Source organism: Aspergillus welwitschiae (assembly GCF_003344945.1).
Source record: "Aspergillus welwitschiae strain CBS 139.54b unplaced genomic scaffold BDQ94scaffold_17, whole genome shotgun sequence".
NCBI lineage: Eukaryota > Fungi > Ascomycota > Eurotiomycetes > Eurotiales > Aspergillaceae > Aspergillus > Aspergillus welwitschiae.
Genome location: NW_020798711.1, coordinates 1 through 21,534, shown reverse-complemented (window position 1 = coordinate 21,534; position 21,534 = coordinate 1). Strand labels below are relative to the sequence as shown.

The window sequence follows — 21,534 nt, the reverse complement described above, 5'->3', positions numbered from 1 at the left end:
TCTTACTACCGAGATGCAGTATGTTCAAAGCATCCAATTATTCCTGAGGGATTTTTAATTATCAGTTTCAAGGCACTGGCGAATACGATCGCAAGGATAACCCCGTGCCGGTATCAAAGCCATCCGTGTTTCATTCTGTTGGCTAAAAAGCACACCATATCAATATTAAGATCAATCTGTTGGCTGAAACAGGCAAGTATAGCGGATTCGGGCTGTTAAACCCTGAACACCGTATACTGAACATGGCATTTGTCAAGGTCCGACTTCTCATTGATCTCGACCACGCTCCGACCGCTCTTGTTGATTCGCCCCGTCCATACCGCTGTGAAGCTCTCCTTGGCCTGCAAAATCAGTTTGTGCAAACTGTTCTCCGTATCCTTCTTATTCCCACCGACCACTAGATCAAACTCGTGGTACTCTGTCTCGTCGCCCAGAACACTACTGGACAATGTCCCCTCGGCTGTGCTGTTCGGAGTTACATAGAGATGTTTATCCGAATCCTTGTCGGTGTCTGTATCCTCCACCAGTTCGAAATCATCCGTAGAGAACAGACAGACGTCGTCGCTGCCGCTGTTCACAACAATCCGGGCATTAGGGATGCTGATCTCATCGTTCGTTGTGTTTTCGCCCTTGATGGTGATGCCGGTCACTTCGCCGGATTCGTAGATGACGCTGGGGATGGTATAGTCGAGTTTCGGCGGCGGCGCGTTTTCAAATCCCCCGACTAGGCCTTTGGCTACATGGTCGATGAACTCCTGCACCGGGTCGGGAGGTGGAGAGCCACCAAACAAGTTCACGAACAGGTTGATGAGCATCATTACAACGCCAAGAACGGCGAGCACAGCCCCGAGTACGGGCAGTACTGTGGCGAATACCCCTGTGACTGTATACAGTCCAATGGATGAGCCCACTTCGACGATGTCCAAAATCACCGTGAGTGTTTGCGAAAGCAGAGCGATCGTGTTAATGATCTTTCCTCCCGTTGTCAATTTGTCCCAATCCTGCACCAAACTGTGCCTTGTTAGTGGATTCCAGACAAGTACCCAGCGGAGTGAACAGAGGGAACCGACCTGAAGGTCATTGCGATAACTAATCCAATACCCAAGAAAGCGTTGAGGATCTTGACGGCATTTCCCGATACATTCCACTTTCCCACCACTTCCTCTCCACCGGCCGGGACATTCTCTGGCGGCGTATCCCTGCCGTCGTTCCACCCTTCTGCAGTGTTGGTCTCGGTAGCTGGGCCTTCTGGGAGCAAGTGGTCGCCAACAATCTCGTTGAATGTGCCTTCGCCATTGACTTCGTCGGACATCTCAGCAAGGCCGCCTCCACTTTTTGCAACAGATTTTTCAACTCCCTGGTCTAGAGCCGCGGTATCTAAGGCGTCCTCTGGAGTCGTGGCAGTATCCCTGTTTTTGTACTTGTTCCAGGCATCACGAGCCTGACCAATGCCGCTCACAACGGTCTGTATCATCTCCAATATTACCACTGCTTTCTTAGCATCCTCCATGCTATTCCAATCCGTGATCAGCCCATAGAGACTCGACGCAAGTTGAAATACATAAAACGCAACCTAGTGAACTTCGATCAGCTTTACCATGCCCGATACAATCGCAGAGCAAGACTCCACGACATACCATGCCTATCGTAGCGAGCGGTTTCAGCTTTTTAATCCCTGGCAAGCTGTCCCCGATAGCTTTCGTCACCTGTTCAAAACTGGCATCCGCCAATTGAAACAGCCTCGTGCCCTGCAAGGCAACCGCAAGACCTTTTCCGACTGCGGTCAGCCACTTTTTCGCTTCTGCGAAAAATATCGCCCCCTTCTCCACGATATTGCTGGCCCTGGCCTCGGCAGTTGCAGTCTGGTCGAGTCCATTCGCCTTTTCAAACTCCTCTATGTCCTTTTCCAGGCCCTTGCGCACATCTTCGTCGACGGAAGGATCTCCCTCAAGAACACGTTGAATAAGATCCCTCATGGAATCATGTAGCCATTGACCAGCCAGTTCTTCATCCGGGTCAATGTATGGATAGTGAAGATGACGCTCACTGGCAAAGCCAACGAAATATTCGAACCACTGGTCGGCTAATCCCTCCGATGGTGCCAACGCGTCAAGGATACAGCACTCGCGGTTGATCACATTGACGTTCTGAACGAAACGTCGCATTAATAAAGGCTCCCGATATAAGTGTAATGGTCTTACTTACGCCCTGCATAGGATGTGCTAGATATGTCAACATTCGACCTTTGTCCTTCAAAGCGGCATAAAGAGTGCAGGCCCATTCTTTCGGGTTGTCGTCGAAATATTTGTCAAGTACATCCGCATTGAATTGGCTAACGGCTTCAACAGAAGCCCGGCGGTTGATTTCGGCATACTCCTTCGACTTTGCAAGGCATTTGTCGCCCTACATGACAGAAAGCACGGTTAGCTTCCACATATTCATCAGGGATTTGCTATGTCGCTTAACGCTCACATTTCCGTCCCACCAATATCGCATGTTCTTCTTTTCCTGATCTGTGAAATTATCTTCATATTTCTCGTAGCGCATTACAGACTGACATAGGAATGCGGGTGCGTACTTTTCTCGAAAGAATTTCTGCAGGTCTGTCGGCAGGTTCGCCCCTAAACTCAAAGGTAGATCTTTGGGCTTGCTCTGCCCGGTCAAGTCTTCACGCTGATCGTCATCCATGTGGTAGAACATCATTGATTTAATGAGCACTTGAGACATATTATGGATCTGTACCGCGATACGTGGTCAGTTATTGAAGTCACTCGCTCTACTTAGTTATAGGCAATTGTAACTTACTGCAACCTCATCATAGCCAGGGGGTGCAAGAAGCTCGTCAACCGTAGGCTCTTGTAACAGATGCAACTGATCTGTCATTTCCGCTGGTTGCAGGACCGAAGTGAATGCGGTCGGCGCAGTCAAATCCGCACAGTCCGCATAGGCTTTAGAGGCCCTCAATCGCATATCATATATTTCGGAATCATCGATGTCTGAAATCCCACAAATGAATCGCCTGTAATATATGAGCACAAAGAATGACCCCAATGTCACTGATAGCTACCCACCTATCTCCTTTCGTGTCACGCATCAGAGGGTTGTAGTCGAAGATGGCGCCCTTTACCGTACGGAGGTCAACATCGTAGTCGATGTAGAATGACTGGAAAAGAACGGGAAGCGTGATATCGATCCCCAACTGGGACTTGAAATTCACATTCAGAGTGTTGACGTCCATCCCGGCATCGGAGATAAATGGCACGACGCTTGCAAGATTGAATTCCACGGTTGCCCTGATCCTGCCGTCATCTAGCACTATTTCCCAGCTATCATAAAGCCTGTCGAATTTCCGATTATATTTCTCATTGAGTTGGTCTCGAAGATCATCAAGAATAGGTATCCTCGTTGCTGTGGTCTGAGATCCATCAGGTGGGTACAAAAAGCCCCATTGCACGTCCATACCGGACATAGGATCTTTGGGCTTGTCTAAAGGTTCACCCGGGGCCCATGTGCTCTTGTCGTATTGCATCGAGACTGTGATAAGAGGTATATATTCCCCTTCATCGTCGCTGCCCCTTTCGCCTGTCTGCTGCCTGGAATGAAGCAGTTGGGTATCTTCTGCTACACTTGTTGGCAATGCTTCGAATGCTTGGATGTCCTGCTTGAAGCAGTTCTGTGGTGCATCTGTGGCAGTAATGAGTACCACACCCTTACCCGATAGTCCATGGTAGTAGATGGACAGAACTCCGTGTTCGAACACATTTTCTTGGACTTTGCGCGTCCATTGGAGCGTCCTCCTATGCTGATTCAACTTGCATCTCATCTGGGGCTCTCCATCTACAAGAATGCAGCCATCTATGACGCTAATCTCAGGAAGCTTGTATGCTGAAGGCAAACTACCGTCTCCCTTTGCGTGTAGCGAGAACCTCCTCTCTACCCTGTCCAGAGGGACGCCATTGGGTAGCTGCCGAGGGCTATATTTCATCGCCTTTAGCTGGTCACTTGGAGAGACAAGGGCCGGGAAGATCTCGGACCGTGTTATTGGGTCTTCCTCTCTCTTCCCATAACTACCAAAGAGTTCAAAGTTCAGTCGCTCGTGGATAGCTTGAATGTCATTCTTCGTGAACGTCGAACTGAGCTCGTGAAATGATGCAAGAAGTGAGAGTCGCTTCTTTGGAGGAAGGGCACGAAGGGCACGGGCCGTGGATTCGACAGCTCTCTAATGAATAATCTATAAGTACAAATCAAAGATGGTAATAAGATCCGGGTTGAACTTACATTGGGGTTATTGATGGCAAGAAGGTAACCGTTCGCGTGATGCGATTGCTCGCCTGCCCACAGCGACACGCTGTACACGGTCTGCTCCGATTCATGGCCCACTTCTATAGACCTCATTTCCACAGCATCGTACATATAGTCATCGGGATTGCCGGTCAGGCGATAGATAACATGTCCCCTTCTCAATGGTCCAATCTGAGCGAGTGGACAACTCGTTTTGGCAGAATCTGGATCTACCGCTCGAAGTCCAGTGGTAGTGTAAAATACTTGCGATGGAGTTGTGAAGGGCTTTTCGCCGTCTGTCATTACATCGTTTACTTAGGAGGGGCAAAATATGTTAATGATGCGGAGCTTACTGAATCCGACCGAGCACACTTTCAGAGACTTGGAAGTTACGGTTCCATACCCCTCGTGGCTATATCGCGGCGGCTTTGCGGACACAAGGAATCGATTATTGTTCGTAACACCCTTTATCTGTTTTGATTTACCTTGAGAAAGATTCAGATCCGTCCCACATAAAAGACTGGATTGTGATACCACTGGCCAAGGCGGGGTTGGTTCAGACCAAGGCTGATTTGGTTCAATATAAGTCGAGGATGTAGCTATATTATTAATGTTAATTTTGGCTTCATGTTTCATAGTGCCCACATGAAAGTACGCCGGGACGGGCGAGCCTAACCCTTGTTGACCCAGTCTGTAAGAGCACCAGTATTACGTTCTCTCCACGCGGTGCGTACACCATCGCGCCACTTCTCGGACATGTTGTGGTAGAAGGTCGTGTAGAGCTTCTCAGAGTAGCTTACAAATTCGTTGATGATAGCGGCTTCGTCAATCAGCCTCTTCATACTTGCTTGGATGCTATCGAGGTACGGGCGAAGCTCTGGAGACGAGTCTGTATCAATCGCAGCCGTTACTGCTTTGTAGAAGATGACTAGTGCGTCGAAAGTTGACAGCGAGCCTAGCACAGAACAATATGCCATCGTCGCGGCTATACCACAGTTCTTCACGATGTTGTCTATCTTTACTTCATCGCGCTGTGCCTGCTCATCCCATGTCACAAGAGACCAAGCATGTAGTGCTTTGAAGCTTGGTCTGTCTTTTGAGAGGAGTCTCCATATATCAAGCCATGCAGTTTTGTATTTTAGATAGTCCGCAACGAGAAGGACTGAGATGCTAAACAAATGATCTGACCTTGTGGGTTCAGTTAAGGCAAGGTTGATAATGAAAGACTTGGTTTGTATTCTGTTGATAAAGTAGTCCGCGAACCCGGTAGTATTTGCTAGCTCCATGAGGCTAGGATGGCCATTGCTTTTGAATTTAGTGTTGAGATGCTCGGCAAGACACATCGACATGAGGCCCCGGAGTACTTCTGGAGTAAATATAGGATAAAAAAGGAACTGAGGTTAATGAGCTCACGGTTAGCTATTGCTGAAGTATTTCAGGGCCATAATGAAGTAATGAACAGACCGCTGCAAGTTGCGCTGCCTCAGCTACCTGCCACAAGCCATCATCATCGATGCTAATGAATTCGGCAGCAAGGAACCAATTCCCAAGCCTTCTGAAATCTTCCCCGGTATACATGCCATCAAGCACCTGGTCATGGCTTTCATCATTAGCAGGGTACGGTTGGTCAGTGCCAATGTACTTCCTCAGGCTGTCGAAATCTCCATGCCAACGAGCTCGGAAATGAATTCGGCGCGCAAACCCATCAAACGAGATAGCAGGAAGTGTCTTCAAATCCGCAAGAAGGTCCTCCCAAATGGCATCAAAATTAGCGGACATGATCAGTGAATCTTTTATGATTTGATCTCAAGTAGAACTGAAGATAGGGCAGAAGACCATCGATTACTCAACACACTGAGAGGGGTTGTGATGAGGCCATCTCTTTGATATGAATGTCACTTGAAGTAGCAGTATATTCAATTTCTGTTGAGATGTAATGCTTAAGCTTGACATCACCCACATGAGACAAATTCTCTTGTAGTTTGCTGGTACAAGACCAAATGTGCGCGTATGTGGTGGTTGTTGCTCACAGATCACAGCAACTTTTGGCGAAGTTTCCATGGAAGGTGGCTGACTAACCAAGTCGCGAACCTGTAATCCAGCGAACTAAACCATCCTATATTGAATTATGTTCCAGTAGTGCAAACTGTTCAGTCTCTAGTTCTGTACAATTACTCTGTGATAGTAACTTATGACAATGTGGTGAATTTCCAAGATATCACATCATATCATATCTCAATAACCGGATATCATCAATAAGCACTACGCTTCTAAGCAAACCACAGTTTCCTGCTATAATCCCGAAATTACCATCTATGACCCCGCACTAGTATGTTGTCATAGATGATCAAGCTTCAGCACTATCCTCTTCGGCATTTGCGAAACTTTGCTCTTTCGTCAGAACCAAGTTGCGGGTGCAGAGAGAAAATGCAACCAGCGGCACGGTCAAGCAAATGCCGGTAATGCACAGCAGCCTTTGTGTATGCTTGTAGGCAGCCACCACGGCATCACGATCCGGGGTCCCAATTGGGTAAGTAGCACTGAATGTGAATGGATCCTTAAACGCTTGAGTGGCCAATGTGGCGTTGCCGAGTCTACTGTTTAGCTCTCCGGGGAGAATCTGGGTCCAGACCGCGCCAGAAATGCTTCCTCCTACTGCAGTGCCAATATTGTAGCAGGCTAGGAATAAACCTGTGACGACAGCCAGGTCTTTCCAAAGTCAGAAATAACTTCTGAGAAAAGTATTGGAACTAACTCACGCTCATGCTTGGTGGCAGCCTGAATGCTGGCCTGCGCAGGGTAGGGAAACAATCCTCCAGCTGGAAGACCCTAGTCAGTTTCGATCATTTAGAGCTGATGCGTCTGGACCTACCAATACCCAGAAGAATTTGGCCGCCAATTATTCCCGAATGATTGGATGATGTGGGCCCTCCGCGGTAATAGATCAGGATTCCGTAGGCCACCATGAACAACAATGTACCTCCAACAATGAATGGCTTGAGACGCCTGACCTTGAATACTACGATACCTAGAATGGAACCGGTGAGGACGCTGGCAAAGCTGTGAAGAATGGGGTCAACGTCTGTACAATTACCGAATTCCTTGTAGCTTACCTGTAAAGGGACCTGATCCTCGTTGCGCTTGTAATACTCTCGCCAAAGCTAACAATGAGGACAGTGTAGAGATATTCACTCTGAAGAGCCCATGCTGCACCTCGTTTAGAAACGGCATCAGAAGGACATGTTCCTGCTTACCAGTGTTTAGCATAACAGCTATCCCCAAGGCACCCCAGACTGCTCTATCCTTTAGTAGCTATACATGCGTTAGTATTATAGCACCAACAATGTGCTGAATTCCTACCTTGAATGGGACCATGGGATGCGTGCAAGCTCTCTCCCAAACAACCCATGCCGGAATGCAACACAGCCCCAAAACGAGAGGGACGATAATCTTTGCTTTCTTCCACTGGGAATCCAGGCCGCCAGCTATCGTGAGAGGTACCAGAATCATGGCAAGGAAAGCGATCATCAAGATAATGCCAATCACGTCCAACTGCCAAAACAACTCAATCGCCAGGCGACGAACACCCAAAGTCCGAAAGGAGCTTGCGATATGATCTACTGTACCATCCTTTTTGGCCCTGTGGTACACAATATAAAGTACCATGAGAAGAGGGAGCGTGCAGACTAGAGATCGTCAGCAATTATCTGATTCAGGGGCCATTTTCCTACTTGGATAGATTATTGCAAACATGCCGATTCCCCAGCGCCATGTAGTCACTCCCAAAACAGCCCCAGTTATGTTTCCACTAATCCAAGTGTTGATCTATCAGCGTCAGATGAGATCCAGCAAACATATATCATCCGAATCTGTCCACCTTACCAAAAATGGAAGTGTTGGAATATATGAGAACAGCAGCCGAGAGCGAAGCGATGTGACGTCCGCAACCAAAACCTCGACCAGTAGGATAATAGCCGTGTATCCAATCTATCGTTCATCACAACGTTAGTCCAAATGTAGCAGCATCTGAAAAGCGAAATCGGACTCAAATCTCACCTGGTACAGCACAGCGCCCGCAGCAAACTGCTCGACCGTACTCGAGGACGCCTCAACTATAGTGCCTAACTAGGTGGTTAGAACATAACAAGCTTGAGATGCATTGAACTCAATACCAAGAGTATAGAAGAATATTGAGACTAAGATCAATTCCACTCTCCCAAAAACATCGGCGATCTTAGCTGCAGTTGGCTGTGAAACAAAGCAGATTAGTTGCTGAATTGGGAGACAAAAAGGCCACAAACCTGCGCTGCTGCTGCAATAACTGCTCTTAGGATATCGACACTCGATAACACACTATGTAACCCATATGACGCCGTTGCGTACGGCTAGGTAGCCATGAGCATTGATAGTTCAGTAAATATGCTGATGGAGGCCAACCTGATAAGTGCCCCGCAATAGGCCATCGAGGCCGTAGACGTAGGCAATGAGGAAGATTCCACAGAAAAGGAACACACGGTCGAGAATATGTAGGTGAGATGAAAGAGCCTCGATCCGCTTGACACCTGGACTTCCAATTTCAGGTGTTACGCCAGGGCCTTGTGCATCATGAGTTGAAAGGTGAGCATCGGTAGCGTGAGAGCTCTCCTTATCGTTGGACATTGTAGCTCAGACCTACTTATTCTGTTTCATATCAAGAGGGAACTTTGGAGGAGCAGTGGTGTGAAGGAGAGTGGGGAAATTTGAGGGGATAAGAGTGTGGGACAGTGGTGGGAACGTCAGCGCCCATCATCCCAGCATCAGCTAAAAGCCAAAAGACGGGAGTAAAGTCCATCTTCCATCCATTTCATGGACAGCTTACTTTCTATCTTATCTGATGAAAGATGTTGAAGTCTCGAAAGACCCCACTTCAATCTGATAAGTTGTATTGCATTGCGGTAGTTAATTTGTATTGAAAGTATTCACATCAGCAGGTATTTCCATATTCTACAAAACGCCGATCGGAAAGAAAGACACGTTGTAGCCGTCCTCTGATTAGTATTTCAGGGCGTAGTATCAATATCATGATGAGCAGCTCTGGCTACTTGGCGCAACTCCGAGTGCTACTGTCGTCATGTGTATATGCTCAGGTTATATTACCACATGGCGCGCCGTTTCTGCAGATGTATGCGCCTGGCTGGCGTCATGCTGAGCAGTTGAATATGATGTTGAACAACCAATATGGATCTTGCCTTGGCTTTGTCCCAACAACGAATCCTCACTTCATGTAGTCAGTGATCTTTGCGATGTTCGCTGCATCGCAAGGGCAATTAATCTAATGATGTCCTTGAAGATAACGAACCATTCAAATTTATCAAGTCATCCAGTCCAACCGACCGAGCGCGTACTAAACTTTTACGATCCTCGGAAATGAATGCCGGTTCTCTCTAAATTTCAGTCTTACGCATTATGGGTTTCTGACCGCGTTCTCAGATCACCATTCTTGTTCATGGCATGACCAGTGTCAACGAGTCAAACTGTGTATCCTAGCCCTTGCGCTGAGGATGTGGAATGTTACACAGGCCAGCTTCTTTGTATGCTAGGGATCAGTAACTTCGAACCGGTGTAGCCTTAGAATGGCGAAGTGAATGGGGCAGAAAATGAGGGTATCCCCATTACCCGGTAGCAAAAGAGTGTGGTTATTGATAGTAGTGCAGAAAAAAGCTATTTCTTATATACAGTAGACGGGACTAGTAAACAGCCCTGTGGATAGAAACACAAATGATGATTAGATAGGAAGGCCAAGAAAAAAGAAGATGACCAAATTGGTGCTGTCTAGTAAGCCGGGTAGGTAAAAGGTGAAAAAGAACAAAAAGATAAATCACATTGCATCATCCGTGAATCGAACACGGGCCTCATCGATGGCAACGATGAATTCTACCACTAGACCAATGATGCTACTTGATTGAAAAGAGTTTTCATTTTTTGAAATATATCCTCATAATATGAGATGCAGCCAAATCCACGACGACGATCGTCATCCCCTGCACACATCATCATGGCATAATCTTGACCATCTCACCTGATGTATACACATCCTTCCAAGCTTGTGTTGTGCCGGAGTCTCAGATACCTAATGGCATATTGCGCTCATCATTTCCAGCACAAAGGCTAGTGACATGTTTTATTGCAAGGGGTGGTACCCCAAGTGTTACACCAACCATCGTTTGCACCCAAATTATGCAAGTCAGCTCCCAACAAGGAAATACTAAGTGTGTTGCCAAATAAAGGTATTCCTATAGAAAACGGAATAGAAATCTCCGACGCTCTGGACAATGAGTTGAGAGGGACAAGAAGCGGATACGGCACTCTATCAGCCTCCGAGCATGTTCAGGCACCGTTCAACAAGGACGTTTACAGTCAGTGACTGGCTCGCGGTTGAAATAGACTGTTTATCCTAGATAATCTACGTAATGTCCTGAAAGCCTGCCGGTAGCCTTACAAAGCATGACTCATGACCAGGTTATGTTAAGAAGAACCTTGATAGCCGGACATCTCGCCGAACCTTAACCAACAATCCTTGTTACGTTTCCCCAAGCTAACAGCGAGAGGTTGACTACTATGCTTTGGCCAGCACTAAAAATGTAAAATGCCCTGCAGGTGATAGGCAATCCCAGATGACGGGTGGAATGTGCTGGTGGACACCCATGACTCTCCGGATACGGCTGCTCGCATTAGCTCCTCTGCATATCTTATGGATGAATTGCCCCTGGAATCGTAGCACACTATATATTCAAAAATGTCTCGCTCCTGGGGGTCCTGATGATATTCATCATCAAAAATTGCATAGCGCACTTACTATATGGATACTGGGCTACACTTATTCTTAGAGTTTGCCACATACAGTCTTAGTGGCCCTTCACTATCTACGCCATGGACGAAATCGTGCGAGATACACTCCAAGGGCTTTCAGAAATTGTCGGGGACAAACTTCTATGCGATCAAGCAGCCCTAGTCAAACGTCCAACAAAGGAGCAGCTGGTCAAGTTGTTGAAGTCTTCTCCTCCGGAGCAAGGGCGATCATTGGAAGATGTTGTGCAAGAATTCGAAGATATCCTCTCTTTTCGCTACAGCGTCAACCACCCAAGATTCTTCGCCTTTGTACCCTCGGCAGCCTCTCCTTTATCGTGGCTAGGAGATGTTATTTCAACCGCCTTCAACAATTATGCAGGGAGCTCGGAGTCGGGTTCCGGTATCTGCGCGGTAGAAGAATCTATCATTCGCTGGGTAGCTGAAAAGTTCGAACTGCCCCCATCAGCAGGGGGACAGTTCGTGTCCGGTGCTTCCCTTGCTTGCCTGACTGCATTGACTGTTGCACGGGATCAGCTTGTGGAAGATGACATGCGCACAAGAGCAACAGCATATATCGCCGAGGAGACGCACTTCTGTGTAGCTAAAGCACTCCGTATAACGGGCCTGCTAAAGCACCAGATAAGGACCGTGCGCTGCAATGCGGAGTTCCAAATGGATCTGGGGAGTCTTCGCCAGGCTATCATTCAGGATATTGAAAACGGCTTGAAGCCGTATGTGGTAATTGCAACCTGCGGCTCAACCAATACTGGGAGTATTGATCCCCTTGATGCAATCGCAGATATAGCAGCAGAGTACAGAATGTGGATGCACGTCGACGCTGCTTATGGAGGATCAGTTGCTTTTTGCGAATCGCGCAAGGACCTTCTGAAAGGTATAGGCCGCGCTGACAGCATCGCTTGGGATCCTCACAAGTGGCTCTTCCAAACCTATGGCTGTAGTGTTGTCCTTTTCAAAAAAAGGTTCCGTCCAAGGGAGAGCTTCGCCACAACCGCGCACTTCTTGCGTGATGTCGAAGACGGATATATTGAGAATCCTTTTAACTTTGGGATCGAGTTGACACGACCAGCTCGTCATATGAGGCTCTGGTTTTCTTTACACATCCTCGGGACAAACATGATTGACCGGATGATCCTGCGCGGGTTTGAACTCTCCGATCTCGTTGAGACTGAAGTGAGCAAGCTCAGCGAATGGGAAATCGTCACACCTAGTAGCATGGCTGTTATCAACTTCCGCTTCAATCCGCCTGGAATGAGTGCAGAAGCTATCGACGATATCAACAGTCTTGTCTCCAAGAGACTGGCGACTCAGAATATCGCAGTCGTGTTCACCACTCGTATTCGCGGGGTTGTCTGCCTTCAAATGTGTACCATCAACCCACAGACCACAGATAACGACATCCGCGATGTTATCAACGCTTTGGATAAAAGTGCACGACTTGTCAGCAAAGAAATGACAGAATGAAATAAAGAATGCTGAGAAATATAAGTATCATTCCACTGTAACCAGAGTCGTTTCGTTGTCTCAAGCAGAAATGGCGTAACACAAGTTGAAGGGAGGGATGAGTGGGTGTGGTTTGCGTAACGATTGTCGCATTTGAGTCTGACTGCTTCAAGGTTGCTCTGATCAGCTGACTCTTAGTTGAACGCATGTAACCGAGATTATTTGACTTGAGAGTTAATGCGTTATATGCAGCAGCACCGAATGAATACAGTTCTTGCTGTGCCATTGTGGACCGTAAAAAAGCCTGGCTTACCACACGAACCCTGGATGGAATAGAATCATAGTAAATTTCGACAGCGAAGCAAGTAGATCATAACAAAGGGGTATATGATAAATACAGTCTCAGCTAATGGGTATCGCATTCCCGTTCAGCCTTTCGAACCGAAACCCTTTGCTAACTAGCCCGCCCGACTTCAACCAAGCATTGAGCTCGCTCGGGTGAACGACATGGAATATCAGCATGACCGCAAACATAAGCAACGCGTCAAATACATAGAGGTACACCTCATGAGAAAGCAAATATCCCCCAAACCCTTCGATATACTCGATAAGACGGTAAATCGACCGCACAAGAATGAGCACGCTAGCTGAGTACAATACCCAGATGAGCTTTTTCCAGTTTATTTCAAGGGAGTATGGTGTCGGACTTTGTAGCATGCGATGGTGGAAAATTGCGGTGGTTATGATGAAGAAACCGAAGAAAACAATCTGGACGACGAGACCGCCAACAATGATATGCGACCCGGTTTCAGTACCGCTTTTAGAGTGACTACCCATGAGACCAGCCCCTGCAAGTGGAAGATTGAGGATTTAGCATGAGTTTGTAGCGATTTCTCGGCAACTGCAAGTGCTCCTTACCTCCAGCTTGAAGCAGAAATGATAGAACATCACCGGTGACGAAGATCTTGGTCAACCATTTCACTCGAATGAGGCTGTGTTGTTGAGCATGAAGAACGATGATCAATCTCCCCAATTCCATATATATACTAGCCGCAAAGAGCGCAGGTGCAACCAGAGGAAGGAGCGAGTTGATCAGGAAAGGGCCCATGGTCCAATTGGGGGATTGATTGGCAGAGACGGCACGGGCGCAGTAGCCTACAAATTCAACTGCAGTGAAACAAACACATTAGAAATAAGTGCCCAATATTTTGTATAATCTTCATCTTGACTCACAGTAGCCCCCGATAAGGAACGGTATAAAGAACCATGTTTTCGTCCGGACGAGCTGGAACGTGTGCAAGAGCGTGGTTAGCAGGAAACAGATGATGAATATCACCGCCGCTGCTAGAGAGGGGTAGTAATAGTAATATTCAAAGCCTGAACGAATTGCAACCCCCATTGTGTGCAGCTTTAAGTCTCCTCTCCCTTGATTTCTCTAAAAGTTTCCTTTCGGCAAGACTACAGTTCAAGCGCGGAGAAGTCTGGGGCATGGGCAGGCCAGCTTTAAAAGGCATCGTCTCGGGTATCGAATATGATCTAGGCATAATCATTTCATTCGAAAACTATGCCCTTTTGAGAAAGAGAAACGCTATCCAAGAGATAGCAGAGGCCCTCAGGTCCCACTGGACGTGTCCTCAATTCGAGCATAATGTCTCTAGGCGATACGCTTAGTCATTAAGATAAGACTGAACTCGAAATGGTGCATCCTTATTAGCCAGTGATCTAGGCGTATCGACGATTGTTGCTGGGCTGCCGTGGTTATGCAAATTGTTCACCTTCCGAAAGAACAGCCCAGAGAACAAGAATCGAAGAGTGGAACCAACAACAGTTGCTGATTAGCCGCGAAGAATTGGTTCCGAGGCCAATTTCGAAAACCATTCCGTAAACAGGATAGTTTACGGGTTAAATTTGCTGCCTCAGGTCCCACACGCCGAGACGCTGGGATTTCCCCAGAATTCGCCTCGCCTCCAACAGCGCACCATATCGGCTCAGAGCGACGGTTGTTATCTGCATGGTCTAGGGAGATAAGGTGAATGGCATGCCCTCTCGACGGTCTCACACTAAATCCCATCACGGCTGTGCCCAGTGCAAACATCGTCGGATAAAATGTGACGAGTTTCGGCCTATTTGCGGCTCCTGCCATAAGAAGCACATCAGATGTTCATTTGAGGGCCAAATCACACCCCAAATATCGCATCACAGCTTTGCTGCCTCCGGTACCCGCGTCGATCTCATTCCGAGAAGTGACGGCTTCCAACTCCCACTGTTGGACTTGGATCTCTTGAACCACTGGCACGTGGCGACCGTGCGGACACTGGTACACGACAAATCCACAGAGAAGGTTCTGCGGGAGTTTGTCCCACAGGAGGCTCTATCGCATCCGTTTTTAATGCACAGTCTATTGGCTTTATCCGCACTTCACCTAAGTCACCATGGCCCCGTCGAGAGAAGACACAAGTACACCGAGGCCGCCATGACGCACAACAACATTTCGCTATCTCTGTGTAAGCCTCTTCTAAATAATGTAACTTCAGGAAACTGCCATGCTTTGTTTGCATTCTCCTGCTTCGTCGTTATGTTCTCGTTTGCTGCGCACGGACCAAAGGCCGACCCAGGAGCTCTGCGCCTGTCGGCTGTTCTTGAGGTTTTCATGTTAATTCGGGGTGTAGCTTCAATAGTGGGACAGGCTCGCCCATGGATTGAAGCGGGCGGTATGCGAGATTTACTGAAACTCGGCGAGCAGCCACGTGAGGAATCAAAGACAACGCGTGCGCAGGAGTTATATGCTCGCATATCGGACATTTATGACAATATGAGACGGTCTTCTCGGCCGGACTGCTATGATAGCGAGAGCTTAGTGATTGAAGAATCCGTTCAAAAGTTCCTTGACCTGCTGCAACAGGCAATCAGTGTGGCAAATCCGGTTCCCTCCATTATGATGAGGTGGCCTGCCGTGGTCAGTGTAAAGTACCTGGATTTGTTGCAGGCAAATCATCCCACGGCACTGGTGGTACTCGCTCATTATGGTGTTGCACTGGAACTGATGGCTGAGAATTGGTGGTTGGATGGGTGGGGTGCGTTTTTGGTGAACATTGCTTTGTATCGTTCGGGACCGGATTATGGGCCAGAGCTTGTATGGGCACGGAAAGCTATCACCCGGGAGTGATAAAGCTCAGTCATTCAGTCCATCTTCATAGGAAGATCTAATTGAAGTGTCTTTCACGGTCGCGTGCTATAGAACCTGGAAAACAACCCGAGGCATGCTTGCTGAGAGTCTCTGCCGCATCTACATATGCAAACTAGATCAAGCGTCAAGCGTGAGAAGAGAATGTTACTGGCGCTGCGGCCTTTCTTCCAACGGTGTTCATGGACTCAGAGACTCAGCCTTACTCATCAATGGCTCGGGCTTGTTTGGGTTGAAGCTCAACGTGGTCTAAACACCTCAACATGGTCGAGGGGGCGTGTACAACTCAACCCCACTCCCTCGATACTGCAACGGATTCTTCCACCATTTCAGGATTGACTTGGGAGTTTCAGGTGAATTAGGGTGAATAGGATAGTCGGGGTACTTCTAAATACTCTTGATCAGGAAATTATCTATCTATCTCAAATGTCTCAAGCTCATCGTGATCTAAGAATATGTAAAACTAATCGAACTCAGTTAATATCATACTCTACTTATCAACCATCTTTGACCTTTCTAAGGACGCCAGGGTGCATTGGGCTATTGAGCTACTTAGAATAACTATCAAAGCTTTTAATCAAGAGACTCTCCATTTAGAAAAGATATTTTGAGCTCGTCCTGGTGAATGAAATCTTCGAATCTAGGTGAGATTTAGATACCCTTAGACCACGATGAGCTGTAGACCCCTTTGTGCGTTTTGAGCTCTATACTTTCCAATCCGCCCCTGTTCTTTGTCTTGAGATAAATCAACGTGCAACCAACTCCACCATAAGGGGCGACTTCATCCAAACAGCATAGGTCTCTTGATCTTCCCATTCACCGAGAGCCTCTCGTCCATTCGGCAACACGAAGTCGAAGTGATAAATCAGGTATCCTATTACGAGCGACATCTCCAACCGTGCCAAATTCTGACCAATACAGTCCCGCGGCCCCTGCAAGAATGGTTGTATAGCAGAGCGCCGGTCGTTTGCGAAGCGACCCTCATCGGGGTTCAGCCAACGCTCCAAATGGAACTTGGTAGGGTCGGCAAAGTTTCGGGGAGACACGCCCGCAGCCCATGAATTGTATGCTACTTTGCTCTGTATAGTTGTTCCATTAGCCTTGTGCCTGAACGATTCTCGGAAGCGTCATGTACACTTACACCCTCGGGAAAATATTGTCCACACACGGTATGTCCTCCCCTGGGTACAAGTCTCGTTATTCCCAACGGCACAGGCGCGGTTAGCCGTATACCCTCCTTAATGGCTGCGTCCAAGAGTGGCAGTTTCGATAGCTTATTCGCATCCAGATCCTCCTCATCAGGGAAACTACTCCGAACCTCTTCTGCTACCCGGGCAAGGGCTTCAGGGTTCTTGAGTAAGTGGAACAGGATCCCCGTGAGAGAGGATTGAAGTGTATGGCTTCCTGCGAAGATAAAGGTAGCCGCGTTAATCTCCATCTCGGGCTCTGTGAGCTCGTTCTTCGATTTGAGAAGGTATGAGAAGAAATCCGGTCGGTCTACTGCTGTATGTAGGCGCTTTTGGACCTTCTCATTAGTCATGGCCTGATGCCTTTTTACCATCAATTGGGCGGATTTGGGTAAACTCTTGACTAGGTAGTTGAAGAGCCATGGATAAAAGCGGAAAGCCGCAATCTGCACTTTGCCTTTCACAGAGTTGACTACCATCCCGACCCATTCGTGGTAATTATCATTGTCCAGGCAGCCAAAGTCTTCACCGAAGCTCAGTGAGCAGATGATGTCGAACGTGCAGTACGTGACCCAACGCTGAAGGTCAACTATTCTCTTAGATGGGTCCGTGCTATTGGCCCGGGACTTCAACTGGGCGACCATTTTGCAGACATATGACGTTACCAGTGGCTTTTGGGCGTTTAGGGCCTGTGTACCAAACGCGGGGGCATATGCTTTTCGAATACGCGAGTGGTCATCGTCTTCCACATCAAGAATGTCGCCAGGCTGTCCAGGTTGTGGAGGCTTTTGGCGGATTGGATCCTTGGGTAGCGCCTTGTAATGTGGGTTATTGGGACGACGGCTGTATATGTCTTTTATGCAATCGGGATCCAAGAAAGACACCTCATCCGGGCCCACACGAACAGTATCGCCATAAATATCGTGGAATCTTTTGATGTCGTGAGCAAGCCGACCCGACCGAAAGGCGAGCATGTAAGGGAGTCGCGTCAGCGCCCAGAGCCGTGGGCCATCGTAGCGGGAGAGAGGATGGAAGTAGAGCCGTTTTATTGCTAGGAGAACAGGCAGCTGGAACGAATTAGGTAGCAGTACTAATGAGAACGCCGAGAGAATATCGTACCAGCAGGACTGTCACGATGGTCGCGTATGTAGTAACGTTGAGCGCCATTGTGACGGATGGGGAGCTGAGTGGATCATGATGGGTGGAGGGTTTCTTTAAATGCGGTTGATCCCTGCTGGACATCTGACAACGGCAACTTTCCCTCTGTTAGCGGGGGTCGAATGGGAGCCCTTTAAAGTATCAAGAATGGGGGCAAGGCAATGCGACTGGGCGGTGTACTAGTCCAGCATGCATGAACAGCCTTGTGCAGATGTCCACGCTGACGTTCATTGGAGAGGATCGCCTGCATCATTAATACGTACTCAGGTAGGACTAGTTTATTTCTGCATTTCAGATAGACGATCACTGATTGGATGGCAGGCAGCCTTCATGTTTAGCGAACAGCCGAGAGTAAGTGACAGCTCAAATACTTACTAGTGCTTATGCTTAGTATGTCCTGGGACGTCTAGACGGTGTTCCACATCTTACACCCGGGCGGGCCAGGAGGCCCACAAGCATTATGAGATCTCGCAGTTGTGCTCGCTAGTAGATTCGGTTACTTTCAATGAACAATCAGATATGGAATAAAGATTACAGTAAGTAATTGTCTTACTTACTCGAGAAATTCCGCCATCGTCAGACCATCATTGCACTGCCTCTCGCTCTCAATTATTCCGGTCGGCATATGCAGTACAAGCGTCGTCGTTTCTCCTCGCACTTAATATCCGAGGTCGCATCACCACAAAGAAAGAAGAGACTTTGCCAGGTATGTATGGCGTCAAATACGGGAATAAAGAGCTGCACCTAGGCAGGAGGAGTTACCGATCGATAGTCTGGTGACAAACCAAAGTAGATGAACGCGTGCCGTGCTCTCCGTCGTTCTTAAGTAGTCGTGCTGTTCGGGTCGGTATGGCAGTGAAGTGATGTTTAACATGCTACTATTTGGGGAAAATCATCAGCTGGCAAATACACACGCGAGCCGAAAATTGGCGTGTCGGGACATTATTTGCATAGTATGGTATAAGTCTGGGGCGAAGCGGTAATGCAATACCGTTGAAGTTGCAACACCCCTTCTATTGCTTCTGTTTAGTGGGGAATAGCCCCGAATAGCTTGAAAGATGCCAGAGAATATGCGAGAGAATCCAAGCGCGGATGTGCAACGCTGTCTAGTGCAGACTTAGATCGATTAGTTGCAGCTTGATCCTTTAAATTAGCCAATCTATGTAAATGATGCTAATCACCCCCATCCATCCTACGGCTTTCTGTGCACTGCTGCAACCATTGCTTTGCCACTAAGAAGATACCTAAGCAGTCTGGTCAACGCACGTATAGCCTCAAGCCAATCTTCTTTCAAATATAGGTTATAACCCCGCGTGAACTCCAGATCAAACTCTTCCTCATCTGAGCATCCATATAGATGCACTCTAGCAATAAGATCTCGCGAGAAGAATCCACGACATATGTGAAGATACGGCCCATGGAAACCAACAACAAAGACCTCCTGACTTTGAACACCGCCATGCGGACTTATTCTTAGGTTCATAGTCAGATGTCCCAGCATAGTGCAAATTGTGTCCGTCAATATTTCATTCCAAGTTTGTCCCTCGTACCACTGTATACCATTAGATTGCAGCCTTTTCCCAAGCAGTGGCTAATATACATACCCCAGTAAAAGAGATTATTGGTATAAAATCAGCTCGTGTCCCAACGTGAACATTACCCTCTAGTCGGGCAGCATATTGTACCCTGCCCACTGCGTATCTCACATCACGTGGGAATGGTATGACGCTAGAAACATGTTACCATCATGCTGAGATAACCATCCACAATGGATTTGTCACTTACCCAAGCCTCGGGGCTTCTTCATCCACATCATCAAGCCTATAATAGATATTCCGCATCAAGTCGGCAAACATATGGCTTTGCGAGTAGATGAAATTCATATGAGATGATCGTTTACTGACTCTCCAGCTTTTTCGGGGCAATGTGATTGTCTCGCTGGGTTTCAGGATATTCGATATGCCCGTTTCCTTGCACAAGATCTCTGAAATCATATTCCCATGTCCTTGCTCCTCTATATAGTCGACTAGTGAAGCAAACAAGTTCTTGAAGAGAGGTTCCTCTTCTGGCCAGTCCTGTGTGCAGTCCCAGTCCATGAGATCCGTGTGTTGGAAGACCCAGGGAATAAATTGTTCGACATCTTCATCTGATGTCATGCATTAGCAAATCGTCTACCAAATAAAAGTGTCTGTAATAGATACCTTCGCGTTCAATGTCAACGACTCTAGGTATTAAGCAATCAAGCTCAACCACCTGCGAGTGAATGGTTATTGACATCTCTCGAGGTGTAGGAGGCAGATTGGCGGGCGACCAGTCAATATTTGACGTTATTGTGTGGGTTGAGAATTGTAAGAGGCATGGGATGACACCTACTATTATATCTCTGGGATTCTCTGGGGTGATCTGAGCTGAGCCAGCCACGAAGGCATTGAAGGTAAGACAAGCTCTGACTCTAGATCGCACGGCATCTCCCGGTTGTACAGACCACACTAATTCTTTTAGCAATTTTGTCTTTTGTGATTAGGCTTCTACAATATCTGCCACTATATCTGGAAATTTCGGAATGACCCGTTACGCCATGGTAGCTAATTAGCCTTTTTAGTCACATACTGAACTCAATGTAGAAAACTTGGTTGTTAAAAGTGTGCAGCACACTAATCATTAGTCTTATCTATATGAACTACTTAGAACAGGGGCGATGGCCAGGCAAGCAATGCTAATGATAGTGTAACCTCCCTCAGTGGTACTAGGTATTGTATACTCGAGACTTATAGAGATTTATACTAGACGTAGTATGTCTAAGTTGACGTATGATTTTAACCAGTACGAGACTAATCCAGACGGCTGCTACAACACGTGGGATAGGTAATAGCTACATGTCAGAGGATTTTAGAGAAATTATATATTATTTACCTTGTTCTCAAGGGCAGATGAAGCAGGTCTTAGATGAAATAGAGCGAATGAACCCTTGAAAGACGAGGCGGAAGTAAGAAGCCTCCGTGTTCAGTGACGATTTCCTGTCGGGAAAGAGATAAAAGATCACAAATATTAATTATCGTCACTGAATCATTAAGGACACAGATTTGATCGTGCAAATGCCGGCATCGTAGTCATAGATTGGATTTGTTAAGGGGTGATCTTTCTATCCTAACATACACACTAAAAGGCTGGCTCATCACCATTGCGTCGGTATTGTGTGGTTTCGGGCGATGGTTTCTTACAGCACATACGCCCGACATAGTGACAGCTGCATTGCATCCGCAGTATCGCTGTCCTTGCTTCCACATATGCCGCAGAAGGATCCCAGTTGGTTTCCATACATTGTTAAGTTATTAGTGATGCTGAATTATACCAGTTCCTTACCAACTTATCTTACAATAGGAAAAAAAAAAAAAAAAAAAAAAAAAAAAAAAAAAAAAAAAAAAAAAAAAAAAA

At 47.3% G+C, this 21,534-nt stretch overlaps 5 protein-coding genes and 1 non-coding gene across 6 annotated transcripts; 2 read left to right on the top strand and 4 right to left on the bottom strand.

Moving 5' to 3' along the window:
* Nucleotides 1-215: 215 nt before the first annotated feature.
* BDQ94DRAFT_178921 (uncharacterized protein) lies at nt 216-8,940 on the bottom strand (the record flags this gene model as incomplete). Its single annotated transcript, XM_026773242.1, has 23 exons — nt 216-1,011; nt 1,071-1,573; nt 1,638-2,147; nt 2,206-2,403; nt 2,473-2,673; nt 2,806-3,019; nt 3,072-4,219; nt 4,279-4,577; nt 4,635-4,848; nt 4,937-4,972; nt 5,016-5,675; nt 5,773-6,071; nt 6,667-6,990; nt 7,041-7,100; nt 7,154-7,341; nt 7,395-7,488; nt 7,536-7,593; nt 7,642-7,967; nt 8,013-8,106; nt 8,164-8,268; nt 8,338-8,402; nt 8,636-8,666; nt 8,719-8,940. The coding sequence occupies 23 exons, from the start codon at nt 8,938-8,940 to the stop codon at nt 216-218; spliced, it is 6,645 nt and encodes a 2,214-aa protein (XP_026625887.1).
* Nucleotides 8,941-10,144: 1,204 nt separating this feature from the next.
* On the bottom strand, nt 10,145-10,215 carry BDQ94DRAFT_t154. The gene has a single exon. It is a non-coding gene; the product is annotated as a tRNA-Gly (tRNA).
* A 975-nt stretch (nt 10,216-11,190) lies between these two features.
* BDQ94DRAFT_170562 (pyridoxal phosphate-dependent decarboxylase family protein) lies at nt 11,191-12,591 on the top strand (the record flags this gene model as incomplete). Its single annotated transcript, XM_026771510.1, has 1 exon — nt 11,191-12,591. The coding sequence occupies one exon, from the start codon at nt 11,191-11,193 to the stop codon at nt 12,589-12,591; it is 1,401 nt and encodes a 466-aa protein (XP_026625886.1).
* A 381-nt stretch (nt 12,592-12,972) lies between these two features.
* On the bottom strand, nt 12,973-14,111 carry BDQ94DRAFT_178919 (RTA1 domain-containing protein; the record flags this gene model as incomplete). The annotated part of the gene is made up of 3 exons (XM_026773241.1): nt 13,804-14,111; nt 13,489-13,737; nt 12,973-13,418 (listed from the first exon to the last, which is right to left on the bottom strand). Exons 1-3 carry the CDS (start codon nt 13,967-13,969, stop codon nt 12,973-12,975), a joined length of 861 nt encoding a protein of 286 aa, XP_026625885.1. The 5' UTR covers nt 13,970-14,111.
* Nucleotides 14,112-14,555: 444 nt separating this feature from the next.
* BDQ94DRAFT_35411 (Zn(II)2Cys6 transcription factor domain-containing protein) lies at nt 14,556-16,136 on the top strand. Its single transcript, XM_026775568.1, has one exon. It carries the CDS (start codon nt 14,609-14,611, stop codon nt 15,734-15,736), a length of 1,128 nt encoding a protein of 375 aa, XP_026625884.1. The 5' UTR covers nt 14,556-14,608; the 3' UTR covers nt 15,737-16,136.
* Nucleotides 16,137-16,371: 235 nt separating this feature from the next.
* Nucleotides 16,372-18,108, bottom strand: BDQ94DRAFT_178917 (cytochrome P450; the record flags this gene model as incomplete). The annotated part of the gene is made up of 3 exons (XM_026773240.1): nt 16,372-16,833; nt 16,896-18,008; nt 18,061-18,108. 3 exons carry the CDS (start codon nt 18,106-18,108, stop codon nt 16,501-16,503), a joined length of 1,494 nt encoding a protein of 497 aa, XP_026625883.1. The 3' UTR covers nt 16,372-16,500.
* Nucleotides 18,109-21,534: the final 3,426 nt, after the last annotated feature.